The following is a 14,188-nucleotide window of genomic DNA, read 5'->3' as shown; positions in this document are numbered from 1 at the left end:
AATGTTTGCTATATATAATGATACACTGTAATCATATATAGTATATATATATATATATATATATATATATAGTATATATATATATATATATATATATAGTATATATATATAGTATATATATATATATATATATATATATATATATAGTATATATATATATATATATATATATATAGTATATATATATATATATATATATATATATATATGATTACCATGTCTGGTTAACTGGTAAATAGAATTTCCGTGCTAATGCTACAGATTTGCATAATGGAACAATACAATAATGGATGTTGCATATAAACAAAATGGCATTGATCGATGGCATCCCCCCACCCTTCAAGGGATCGTACAGTTTTTGTTGAGACCTAATTTCAGGTTTTTAACATTTTTTGGTGAGATAATGAGAAACCTTTAATGAAATATGAAAGAGCATGTAATACTATGAAGAATTCAACATTCATTTGATGAAAATTGGTTTTGAAATGGCTGAGATATCCAAAAAAGAGTGATTCTAATAAAGTGTGGGATCCACACTTTATTACGATCGCTTTGTTTTACTTTGTTTTTGGATGTTTCAGTCATTGCAAACCCAATTTTTATCAAATAAACTTTTAATTCCTCTTAAAATGGTATGTTCTGCACAATTTCACAAGTGTTTTCCTGGTATCTCGCTAAAAGTTTAAAGCCCAATTCTCATCTCCACCAATACTGTACCATCCCTTTAAAACGTTGAGTCATGATCTTCGTAGAGAGTTTTTCATCAATTTGTTTTGCGATTATCGATGTGCTACAAATATTTTTCATGGAATTAACAATTTTTATGGCAATATTGCAGCTACTTTGTATTTTGTTAATATTATGCAAATTAGATATTAAAGTTCATTCGCTTGAAAAAAAAAACAGTTTTTGTTTTTGTTTTTTGTTTTTGTTGGTGTTTTTGCCCTGGAACAATCAATTTTGGTTAAGAATCGGGTTCCTAACTTGAATTCTTTAAAAAAATCCAGAAGGACCCTTTTAGAGGATTTGAAAAAATATAATTTTACCAGGGTATATAGGCTATTGAATGAACTGCATGCACATAAACTCATGAAGGCTACATATAATCTGCATACCAATTACAATATTTGCATTTATTTTGATACCGCTGAAGAAGGAATTCTGGTTTTTATCTAACCCTCAAAACCTTAAAGTCTATATATCTTGTGTTTTTAACTTCCTTCTCAAGAAAAAAAAAATCCTCCAGTGTTAATATCTGCACATTTCAGTACTAATTTGCATAATTATGAGTAGAATATACTATTTACCATCTGAGAAACGTTTATCCCTCAAACTGCTACTTCTATTCTATGTACAAATCAATCTATGTATCAAATCACTTTTATTTTCCAGCTCGTTTGCAAGGAATTTCTAGAAAATGCGTGTCCGAAACTGACAATTTCTGTGGCTGGGCAGCCATTTTGTTTATGCAAATTAGATGGTCAAGATCGGTGAATTAAAATTGGGAACTGGAGTTTTCCTAACCCTCAAAACCTCAAAATTTACATATTATCTAGTATTTAATTTGCCTCTCAAGAAAAAAAAAATGTCAAGATTACTCTTCCAGTGTTAATGTGTATATATATATATATATCTGCATATTTCAGTCCTAATTTGCATAATTATGAATAAAATATACTATTTACCACCTGAGAAACGTTTATTGGTAATTCTATTCTCTGCGCAAACATTTTAAATCACTTTTTTCCAGTTCGTTTGCAAAGAATTTCTAAAAAATGCGTATCTAAACTGATAATTTCTGTGTCTTGGCAGCCATTTTTTTAATGCAAATTAGATGGTCAAGATCGGCGAATTTCGCTTGGGAACCGGATTTTTCGGATTCAGCATACTCAAATTAGGTAATAGAGACCGGTTCCCAACTTTTACTCAAAAATGCCTCTAACACCATTTTAGAGAGCCCTTTTTCAGAAATCCCACTAGACTAAAGGGTTCGAAGTGCATTCCAAGTATTCGAACAGCATTCCCTACCAAGCTGTTAGAATTTGATTTTTTCTCCCGAATCTGGCCCGAATTTTGAAAATCCTTAATTCCGGCTGGTTCTGCTTGATTCGTGCTGATTCCGAATTAGTGTAACGTGGATATAAACAAAAACAAAACATCAAGATCTTACCCCCCCCCCCCAAAAAAAAAAAAAAAATAGTGAAACTTCAAAATGTCATAACTTCCTTATTTTTCGTCCAATTTTGATCAAAATTATACTGTTGAACTCGTAATATTTTACTCTTTCTTATCAGACTAACTTACATTTGGACTGGATTTCCCATTTAAGGTTCCAAAGTGTTCATCTGTATATCTCTATTCACTATGCTGTTCGGTTACAACGAAATTTTATTATAACAAAAGCAAACCGCCGGTCGTTATAACGAGAGTACACTGTATATAATTTTCAACATATTTTCCTTTATTTACTGTGCCAATACCTGACATTGCGATGCGCAGTGAACAATCCCCTGCCGTGCTAATTCGAGTCGTAACTGTCGCTCATTAATTTTTTTCATTATTATTGACTATACAATAGAGTCACTTCCTACAGTCGTACATATTGAGAATCGTTTGCATGGAATTAAAACCTACTTATATATCGCCCCAAAATATCGTTAACTACCGTGTGATAACGCATCACACGCTATTATTATGTATCCACACTGTCTGTGCATGAACATACTTTGTTGCTATTTTTCTTTTACTGATTTGTTACATAATGCTCAAAAATTTACTGACATAACAATTATCTGCAATAAAGGTGAACACAAAATAAAGATGCAAGAAATGATTCGAATCAACATGACCCAATTGGGATTTTGAGATGTGATAATCTTATCGCTATAAAAATAAAGTGGATATAGTTTTTAAACAGTAAAGAATTAGCTTGGGTCTTTAGATTCAATCTCCCAAAGCCTTTTTCCTTGTCAACTGTCACGTCACTTTTTCGTTGTTTGTTTGTTTGTTTATTTGTTTGTTTTGACAATGATCTTTCCATCCTGTGTCCAAACTCTGAATCTTTGCTTCTTATACGTCTATTTATACTATCCGGTGCGGTTTGATAGAGCAGTGTTTTATCAAGCTTTCACTACGTTTTGTGAAGACTACCTTGGAGTTGCTGAAACGTAAACGATGGCGAATATGCCTTAAAACTTTCATTCCACATTTTGTGAACAATAGCTTTTAATGCCTTCCCTCCTTCTTTATAAACTTATGTTTTATTCATTCATAAACACACACAAGTACACACACTCCAATGTAGTATGTATATGTATGTATGTATATATATATATATATATATATATATATATATCCCTATTATAATATGTATCTGTATATCATCAATGTATGTAAGTATGTATGTATGTATGTATGTATAATATATGTATCTGTATAATTATTACATAATACAAGACATACATTTTTGTCTATGTAAACAATATCTCCTCCTCTTTTCCCCTGTAGAACATCAAATCTGTTCCTTCTTGCTTTCTATACAGCCTATCTGAAGAGCGCACTAACTGTGATAAAAAGGAGTGCAAGTGGATACGTGCTGCGAGAATTTTTGTAAAAAGAGCGCGAGCGCGGCGCGACGGCGGTATACTAAGTACGCTCAGCTACACTTGCCGAGTTTCAGCCAATCATAGTTTCCTGCTATTCGCAGCGTTCAAGGGATGGGTAGCTTGCTACGGCTCTCGCCGATTAATACATTTTCAACTCAATAAATCTCTTGCAGTTGTATGTTTCGACACAACTATCGATATGCCTTCTCTTTCTCCGTTGACGATGTTTAAACTTCTGTAGGTATTTACTAAAACAAAATATACCTAAAGGTTTCAATACAAAATGAATCCTCGTCAGATGCTCAAGTTTGCACAGCTTCTTTTCGTGTCGTACACGTTAAGCGTAGAACTTGATATTCATGTTATTTACGGCGTCATACCTCAAATGAGTCAAGCCAACATCGGGCCGGTGATCGATCTCGCTGTGCGGAGAGTGCATCAGCTCGTGGAGGAGAAGCACTACAATAATTTTTCACTTAAAATCCACAACCACGTGAAAAGTTGCTACTACGGGCTCCGCGAAGCTGGCTTCCTTGCAGCGGAGCTCTACTACACCGAACCCGACGGCCGGGTGGCCGCCTTCGTGGGCCCGCCGTGCAGCGGACTCATGAGAAGCGTGGCAGAACTCAGCGCTAACTGGGGTGTCCCCGTTCTCACCGGCCTAACCAACTCTATCGAGGCATCCCAAAAGACGTACTACACAACTTTTACACGCACCGCCACGCTCCTGTCCGCAGGCTTCGGTTTGGCGGCGGAGACACTAACCCGCTTGTTCGATTGGAAACTGAGTGCTTGGATTTGGAGAGCAGGGAGTTACCAGTCAGTTCATGCAACTGCAGGGATGAAGAGTTTTGGAGAAGCGGGAATATCATATCGAGAGGTTATCCTGGAGAATTTTCAGTCTACTGAGGAAGCTGTATTAGACGCCATTGTCCAAGCTCGAGGTATTTGAAGTATATACATTATAGCTGTAAGCAGTCGTTTGGCCGCGTTGACTGTAATTTATGTTGGATTTCTTTTCCTGCATGCGCTAATGATGTTCGAAGCTTAAATAGGCGAAGAGAGAATGAATTGTTAACACATTGCCATCTTTCGAACACGTAAGCGCGTTACGTTGAATACATACAATTCTTCTTTTTGTATATAGTCACTCCCAGGTGCTTTGCGAAATGAAAGGAGAAAATGACCTCCGGTCCTATGGACATGCATTCATAGATATGTCAAGTCATCAATGTCCATAACGGTCAAAGACCAAGGGGAGAAGTTTACTTCCATTACAGTCAAAGTGATTTTAGCACCCATGTCTTGTAGGTCAGTTGCATAAACATACTGCCTTGTAGGAAGCGAGGGAATTATATCCAATGCTAATGCTAAAGGAATTTTCTGATCTTCAGAAAGTTCAAAACATTTTTCCAGCTTCATTATCCAAAATTCAAATGAAAAACCATTTTCATCCAAATACTCATCCAAGAGCTACAATTGGACAGATTAAAGGGATGGTACAGTATTGGTGGAGATGAGAATTGGGCTTTTGACTTTTTGCAAGATACAAAGAAAACACTTATGAAATAGTACAGAGCATACAATTTTAAGAGGAATTCAAAGTTTATTTGATGAAAATCGGGTTTGGCATGACTGAAACATCCAAAAACAAAGTAAAACAAAGCGATCGTAAAAAAGCGTGGGTCCCACACTTTTCAGAATCGCTCTGTCTTGGATATCTCGGCCATTTCAAAACCAATTTTCATCAAATAAACGTTGAATTCCTCATGGAATTACATGATCTTTCATATCTCATAAGAGGTTTGTCGTTATCGCACCAAAATATGTTAGAAACCTGAAATTAAGTCTCAACCAAAACTATACGATCCCTTTGATATATCCATTACGATTTTAACTACTGCTCGGCACAGTTTAAGAGCAACTTCATGGATAAAGGCGACAAAATTTATTTCGCGTTTAGATTTGTTCTCCCTGACACTTCGGACTGATGTATATAGTATCTACATTTAAGAAGCCTTAATGTGCTAAAGTGAGTTTTATCTGTTACCACCCATAATTGCATGAAAAAATAACATTTTCACATCTACCTACGATGAAAACAACATCCACGACAAATGCAAACTGGCAATTGCTCTTTCATTCTTCTCATTTTTCCAATTCATAACCTGACTCATACTTAGATTGTTTATCACTTCTTTTTCATTGCGGTGTGAGGCTATCTACTGAAAGTTACCCGAGGTGCATGAACAGATTAAGAAGAGTATTCTCGCGTACCAACGCGCAAAACGCCTAATTGCCCCTCTCCCTATTAGAACCTATCAACTGTCAACAAAATAAATACGGCCAAGTTCACCTTATATGCCGGTGTTCGAGAATTCCTGCATTCGTAATGTCTGCAGATGTCGCTTATCTTGAATTAAATCTGATGTAAAGATATGATAAAATGTGAAGCTTCTTACGAATGACTGAAAATTTTATATCATTGTGTAAAGGAAAGACCTCACAACACAGGGACGTCAATTGGGGGGGGGGGGGGGGGGGGGGGGGGGGAAGGGATGATGCAGTTGCCCTCCCCTGAAAATTTTTAGAGCAAATATGTAACTCCCCCCCCCCCCCCCAAAAAAAAAAAAAAAAAAAAACTCCCAAGATGTGGAAAATGTCTTGCTTTTTTGTATGAGATTGTCCAAATATTTCGTCTAAAGTGTGCACCACATCGCTGAATTTCAATTCTGAAAATGAAAAATCACCCTCTCATTGGAGGGGGATACCCCCTCACACAGTTTCCCCCGCCATAGAACTAAAACACTTTTGATGTATTATATACTTTTCAATCTATATATTTCAAATATTACAGCAAAAGTGTGCCCAAGACCTGTCACTCCAATTCTAAAATGCACTGAAGTTCCCTCGAGGGGGATCGGTCTCCTTCCTTATACTTGGCTCTAACCCTTCCCTGATTCAGTTCCTCTTTATAGATTTAATACACTTTATTGATTGACAATTCTTTCTTTTTATTTGACAATGTCAGGCCTGGAAATGCAATATCTCCCTCGTGTTGAGGGGGTATCCCCTTCCCACCCGCACCCTCTCCCCCCTCGGACACTGCGCTCATTATTCGCTTATTTCGCTCACACATTTTGCCAACAAAGTTTTGCCATCACCCCCCCCCCCCTTCCCCGATCATGAAACATATCGACGCCCCCTGTCTACACATTTGTTTATAACGCGTCTCTTTGATGTGGACAGGGACGGGGTCGTATAAGTTATTAAACAAAAACAAACAGACAGACAGACAACTGAATAGAAAAAGCACCATCAGTTTATTTTGTAATCCATTTTCTCTAAAGCCAACAGGCATATATAGTTGCGCTGTACTAAGCTTTTAATCATCTGTAGGAGTAATCATCGTGAATAGTATCACCATGAGTAATGATTCTATCTTCAATTCTTCTAACACCGTTATTATAATGATTGAATAGTAAGTATAGTGTTATCGCCCACCCAATTTATTAATCAGTGCAATCTATGTCCTTTTTGTTTTATCTATATATTGTTTTCTTCATTCATTCATTGTCATACCGGCATTCAAATGGAATTCATTATTAGGCGGAAGCTCTACCATCAGTCCTTTGCCTTACGTTCACCAATCGTAAAACTTGACTTACAACAACTGCGGACTTGGCACCGATTATTTTTGAACTTTCGTCTCGTTAAGCAAACTTTCAGCTGAACCAAATGCCGTCCACAACTTTTTTTTTAATAAAAAAAGACAGACACGACAGAAGCATCTTTGTGAAGAACGTGCATTACAGATGGAAATGTAGAAATCTAATTAACAAGTGGAATAGAAGTCATTTATTACATATGTAGATGCCAGGAAATTGAAGTTTTGTGCCAGCTCCAAGAGAAACACAAGATATGACGCGTGGTAATCTGTCTCCCAGTGATTGACTCTCGGTTGTAAATTGAAATTCGATAGTGGCCATTTTTTTTTTTAAATTTGAAGTCGAAGTTGCTCTGATTTTATATCCCTTTCACTTTTCCGCATCAGTCTTCTTCTATTTTCATCTTTTCAATTAATCATCTGTGTTCCCGTCACCAGAAAACCTATTCTCTGTTTCTCCGTGATACACCTCGGTGTATCACTTCTTGGAAATGTCATTTAGTATGATATACCAGAACGAGTCAGGAAAATAAAACAGTTATGTTTCAACCTCTCCTGCTTTTTGAGTCTTTTATGAAATAGATACCGTGTTACCAGGCACAGTGTTTACTTCATTGCAATGTATTTTTGTGTGTGTCTGCGCAACTTAATGCTGTCGTAGCTCATCGACGTTAATACATGCATAAGTTACCGCTATTTCAGGTTTATTACATCATTTATTGTCGCATTGCCGCGAGGGCACTCCTCGTCGATGGCATTTTCCACATTTCTTCTTTGCTGCTGTCTTAATTTGTAGCGTTTATAAACGTTTGTCTCCTATATTCGGTTAAACTCTGAACTTTGATTTCGTTGTGATTGTGTATTCATGTCGAGGGTGAATTGTGCCCAATGGATTTTGTTGGAAATGATTGTATTTGTTTTGTACCTCAAGTTTTTTGTTTGTTTTGTTGTTGTTGTTGTCGTTTTTAGAAATGACTCCCATCCATACCGATATACCTACCTGATATAGGGCCAGATAGGCTGAAAATGATGCCATCTACAACATGCCGATCAAGAGCCTATTACATCAAAATATTTACATAACAAATTGTAATTTCAAATGCCGTGGAAACTTCTCACTTACTATTCACACATAGTTAAAAGTTCCCGCATAGCTGTAAGAACATGTGGTCACTTAATTACCTTTTTGCTTTATTTGTTTGATATCAAATGCGGCAGTATTGCAAATATTGTTAGGCCGAGAACAACCCAATCACCTGGCGGTACTCTGGCCACTCCTTCGAAGCCATGTATCAGTTCGCACGATGTTCTGTGAAAACGATCTTGAAGACATTTGGAGATTTTGCTCCAGTTGGAAGTTGAAGGGCCTGCTAAATAAGAAATACAAATACAAATTTGACATGAAGGTTGGGATTGCCAAACTTAGGGATTGGTATTTTCGGTAACGGCCCTTGGTGCAGTATACACACGTTTAGAATATACGGGTTTTATTTTTTAACTGAAATATGTTTAAACATTTTTTTTTTCAGAACGTTTTACGGTTTGATCTAGCACATACAGAGAATAACACCTATTCTGTGACCTTTTTTAAGACGTTTCATTCTACTTCTACTTCTATCTTTTTCTTTGCAGTTATTTTCATGGCAGTTGACGGGGACACTCTGCGAGATATAATGTTGCACGCATTCGATCTGGGTCTCTTGAACGGAGACTACGCTTTCATCAACATCATCCCATTCAGAGACAAGCAGGTCTTCGGCGATGACTCTTGGGAAAGGGTTAGTGGCAGAAAGCTCTTTCACTACCGCTGCTGCGTACATTAAAAAGCACCTTTGTTTTGCACAAAGCAGCTCCAACTTGCGTGCGTGCAGATGGACGTAAGTTTCTTTAGAGACAACGCCCTTCCTCGCATTCTCACACTTCCTCCTCCCCCAGCGTATGGTGGGAAAAGGTGATTTGATGGAGAACAGTATTTTCAGTGCACAATATTGTTTTTGCACATAATTTTCCGGCAATGAGTGACCAAAGCCTTATTGAGATGAACAGCAAAAATAAAATTGTGTATTGGGATTTTTTTTTTTGACAGTGTTACAGTATTAGTTGAATAATATTCATCTAATCACACCTCTTATTACAAAATCATCCCTATGATATCTGAAATGGAAGTGAGAGTGCTTCTTTCACTTATCTGTGTGTGTGTGTGTGTGTGTGTGTGTGTGTGTGTGTGTGTGTGTGTGTGTATTGGCACAAGCAGTCGATACAACTTGGCACATTAACAGTGGCGGATCCAGAGGGGGTCGCACCGGGCGCGCGCCCCCTCTTTATTTTCTGTTAAAACAAAAGAAATAAAAAGAAAACAAATGGGGGGGGGGGGGCGTGTGCGCCCCCTTTAATTTTGTAAAGGCGTATTAACGTATTAACTGCGGATTCGTACACTTTTTTTCTGTTTGTGAGAGCTGATGTATTGACCCTTAAGAACCAGCACAAACATGAAATTTTAGCTGTGCACATATCAGTACTGAGTGATGCAAGGGGTTCTGTATAAACTAGCAATTCTTTTGACAAGATTCCAAAAAGAGAGAATATAGTTGCTCGAATAGCGTTTGTGATGGGCTCGAGAGCGTCGATTATTCTTTTGTAGCCTTCATTATGTTATTTTGGTGGTAAAGCTGTTTTTGAGCCCACTCGAGCTTTACAAAAGAAAAGTATTTCGAAGATGACATTAGTGACCAAGTTCAACCAAAGTTGAACGGACACAGGGTATTCTATGGCTTTGGCGATCTATAGGCGTAATAACACCTTTATCAAGTAACTACACTTACGAGATGTGTGTTACGCAACGTTGTCTTTATTATTTCTCGTTATATCACACAGACATCAGATGATATCCTTATATGTGCATATTTATGTAAGTGTGCATGTCCTTCGCTCGCCTTCGCGTATGTTGGCATAATGTAATATTTTTGTGTATGTTTGTACAAGTGAACGAGTAGCTAATGATCTACTCATTATACTTTTTGTCCTTACCTTCCCGTAGGGAGATGAACGGGACGCAGATGCTAAATTAGCGTACGAAGCCTTAATGACGATACGGGTTTTCGAGCCAACTTCGGAGGAGTATCGTCAGTTTGAGCGCGAGGTCGCGGCGATACAAAGGCGGGACTTCAACATATCAGGCCAAGATATGGGCTCGGTAAGGACACATCGCAACTTACGACATTCTGGTCGCAGATGTTGTTTACATGATCATACACATGTTTTTACGTTATTATGGCTGCGTTTATCTAACTTGAGAGAGAGAATCACGTTTCAAAACGCGTTTGGAACGGTGTTTGCAAACGTGGTTTGAAACGCGATTCTCGGGGAGCCGCGTTTATTACCTCCGCCAAGGGGGGAGGTTATGTTTTCGTTACCGTTGGTTTGTTTGTTAGTTGGTTCGTTTGTCCGTGTGCAAAATAACTCAAAAAGTGGTGAACGGATTGTAATGAAACTTGCAGGAAAGGTTGAGAATGACACAAGTACCAAACGATTAACTTTTGGTAGTGATCCGAGAATTTTTGGGGAATTTATGAAGGATTTTTGATATTCTGGCAGGTAGGGTCAATGAACTAGGGAGTTCAGGCTGCGCGTATTTGAGGTTTGCATGCGCGCATAAAAGCGCGTGCTCTAGTTTCTTCTAGGGCGAGGCGCGCTGTGCAACTGAGGGTTTATGACGTAACAAAGGCTTCTATATTGGGAAATCAGGCGGCTTTCTGTACTTGGGTGGAAATCACTGATCTCAAACAAGATCAGTGCGGGTGGAAATGGGCTGCATGCTTGGCGGAGGTCTGCGCTCTCGGAGTGCTTTTCTAGTCTAACCATCATACAATCGCGATTCGAGTGGTGTCAGTGCGCAGCTGCTTTGCGCAGTTTGACCCGGGAAGTAAAGGTCAACTGTATACCACCCAAAGAGATTATACCTATAGAGTAAGTAGTCGCCATACGCGTGCGTACAAATAGTGCGTCCAAAATTGAAGAGGGAGCGCACACTCAGCTCCTGGCACTGGATCTAAGTCTACGTTCAAGTCATATCTTCTCATATCATATCAGGAGTGATATGTTATTCTTCATTACACATTTTCATTTTCAGAATCACAATGTGGTTAATTGTTTAAATATTAGTTTCTACGATGATATCATATCATTTGAACCATTTGGTAGAGTCCAGACCTTTTTGTTGTTCGCAAAATAAACAGTGGGAACTTGGGTGTAGACTAGACAGTAGTTGAGCATTATGACGTTTGTTTCGCGTACATTCCCAATCACGCCATAAAATCAAACAACATCAGCACCATTATGACGCTTTAACATGACCATTGTGACGTCACAATAAAACAACGCAAGGTCACTGCGCCGAATATTCAAGTCGAGCGCATTAAACAGTGCGCTGCCATCTACTGATTAATAACTGTACAGGATCCGTGCAATGGCGGCTCCCACAGCGCGAAATGGCAGCTCCCTCGCGCGGCTGCCTCCCCACTGGACTACGCCCTCTTGTGTTATAATCTCTTTGATACCACCAAACAAGCCTCCTCAGTCACACACCAAATAATGGGTAGAGAGCACAACCGGAAACAGCTGGGATTTGACTTTGAGATATAAACGCGTTTCAAAACGGCATTGCGTTTATCTACTCACAGAACGGTGATCGTGGTCTCAAACGTGTTTCAAAACGCCCTTTGAAAGGCGTTTCAAAACGACGTTTCTAAACGCGTTATTGTGCAAGAAACAATAAGGTCTTGACCAGTGGTTACAGACGAGAAGGAGATAAAGAAACTAAAAGACAGTGGGCAAGTTAATCAGAAATTGGGATGAATCATAGAAAATGGAGTTTTTTAGAAACAAATGGGAGGAGCAACTTTGGTTTCCACCAATCTGGAGTGTAACGAACTCCAAATAGTCAACTGGTGTCATTAAAGATGTCGAAGCGCCCTGTCAGACTAATACGAAGTGGACAGTGATGGTGATGACATGCCTAACGAGGCAGTGTATGCAGACCGTTCAACAGACGCTATAGCCTCGCAGACAAGATCAACATGCAGACGAGGTCCTAACCCGTCGACCATGCAGACGTCGAAATAAGTGGCCACACCCATTAACATCATTTCTCCCTATCATAAAACCTCTCCCCTTCCCCTAGAAGTGTAGATGTACTACGGTCTCCTGTATATTACGAAGTTATATGATGAGTGAGATGTTCAGTTGTGTTCAGAAGAAAGAAACTTGTGTGTGATCTAGTCTCTGTTTCAGACCTACGGGAAGGCAGGTCGTTGAATAAAGAATGCTGTTAGCAGCATTGGTGATATCCATGACAAGCGTATATATAGCACCAGTCATTGACTTCGTCTCACGAACTGTTCTGCTGCGATGATTAGAATATGTCCCGTCGTGAATTCGCACGATATTGGTTGAGCATGTGTTTTGAGTGAGATTTGGCACTGAAAATACATGAAAACAATTCTAGAAATGTCAGCCAGTCAACGTCGGGATAACAGAAAATCCGGATAATGGAAGTCCTACTGAAAGTGGATTCGTTAAATGCTAAAACATGAGAAAAGCACATCTGTGAAGTTTGAGGAAAATCAGACAATCTTTTCAAAAATTATTAATTCTAAAATCATATTGATTAAATCCATGCATCGCCATCGGATGGGGGTGATCTAAGGCTACTGACTACAGTTAAAAATGTCACTTAAAAAAGGGAGGGGGGGGGTGATAAGGAGAAAGAGCAAACAGAATTCCACAAAATCTCAACGTGTTTGCTAACATAAGGCCTACACGTTAAGGATAATGTTTTCTCCTATGTCAATTTTGAAGACGATGAATCACAAGTTTTTTTTTTATCATACTTTATACAAGATGAAAATGTTAGTGGAATTCTCTCTCATTCGTTATATTGCTCCTCTACTGTATAGCATATTTTGTATACCTACAAGTACGTACTGGCAAGTACTAGTAAATCTGTGTACTTTCGAATGGATATTACTGTCATAACTATTACAGGTATAGCCTGTGTTCCCCAAACTCTTCTTTAAAGACGACTCACCCCCTTTGTTTAAAGGGATGGTATTGTATTGGTTGAGGTGAAGATTCAGCTTTTGACTTTTTGCGAGATACTTATAGAAAACACTGTATGAAATACTAAAGAGCATACATGCTAGGAGAAATTCAAAATCTATTAGATAAAAACTGGTTTTGAAATGGCTGAGTTATCCAAAAACAAAGTAAAACAAAGCAATCCTAATAAAAAGTGGGCCCCATGTTTCATTAAGATCGCTTTGTTTTCGATATCTCAGCCATTTCAAAACTAATTTTCATCAAAATAATAAACTTTGAATTCTTCTTAGAATTAAATGCCCTTTCATATTTCATGAATTTTTTCATTATGTCAAAATGTAATGATAACAATTAAAAAAAGTGAGGCGTGTCATCTGCAAATAACTTGCCTTTATTGGATGAGAAACCTACCTGGCGGCTATTTCACATCACAGTTCATCATACGTACATTGACCATCATTCACTATAAATGAACCAAGCAATAAGCCACGGCCTCTAGGGGTCGCACGCGACATCTTGGTGCGCATCAGTTGAGAAAAGAAATGTAATGATTATAGAGAGGAATATGGAAACAGTGACGAGGGCGGTAAGAGCGAGTCTTGAGAATACACCTGAGGGCTTAATCATATCAAGATTCAAGCGGTGAGCATTAGAATATCAGATGAAAATTACATCTCTGACCTTGTCGAAGCAGACGAAATGTTCCATTCTGTCTTTTTTTTAAACGTTTGTCATCACTTTGTTTCATCGTTTTGAATTTTTGCAACATGTCGACTTGTGCTATTTCCAGAGGATCCAGCAGAGCAACAGTTTGTGATTC

At 38.3% G+C, this 14,188-nt stretch overlaps 1 protein-coding gene across 1 annotated transcript in view; it reads left to right on the top strand.

The window, feature by feature from the left end:
- Positions 1-8,912: 8,912 nt before the first annotated feature.
- LOC139743641 (atrial natriuretic peptide receptor 1-like) overlaps positions 8,913-14,188 on the top strand; it is a 32,148-nt gene continuing 26,872 nt past the window's right edge. Inside the window, exons 1-2 of the mRNA XM_071654109.1 lie at positions 8,913-9,050; positions 10,310-10,465. Coding sequence (XP_071510210.1) covers positions 8,913-9,050; positions 10,310-10,465 — 294 coding nt within the window. The remainder of the gene's footprint in view (positions 9,051-10,309; positions 10,466-14,188) is intronic.

Source organism: Diadema antillarum, unplaced genomic scaffold (genome assembly GCF_040938485.1).
Source record: "Diadema antillarum isolate AM-2024a unplaced genomic scaffold, OU_Dant_1.0 seq00001099_RagTag, whole genome shotgun sequence".
NCBI classification, from domain to species: Eukaryota; Metazoa; Echinodermata; class Echinoidea; order Diadematoida; family Diadematidae; genus Diadema; species Diadema antillarum.
This window is presented reverse-complemented; position numbering and strand designations above follow the sequence as displayed.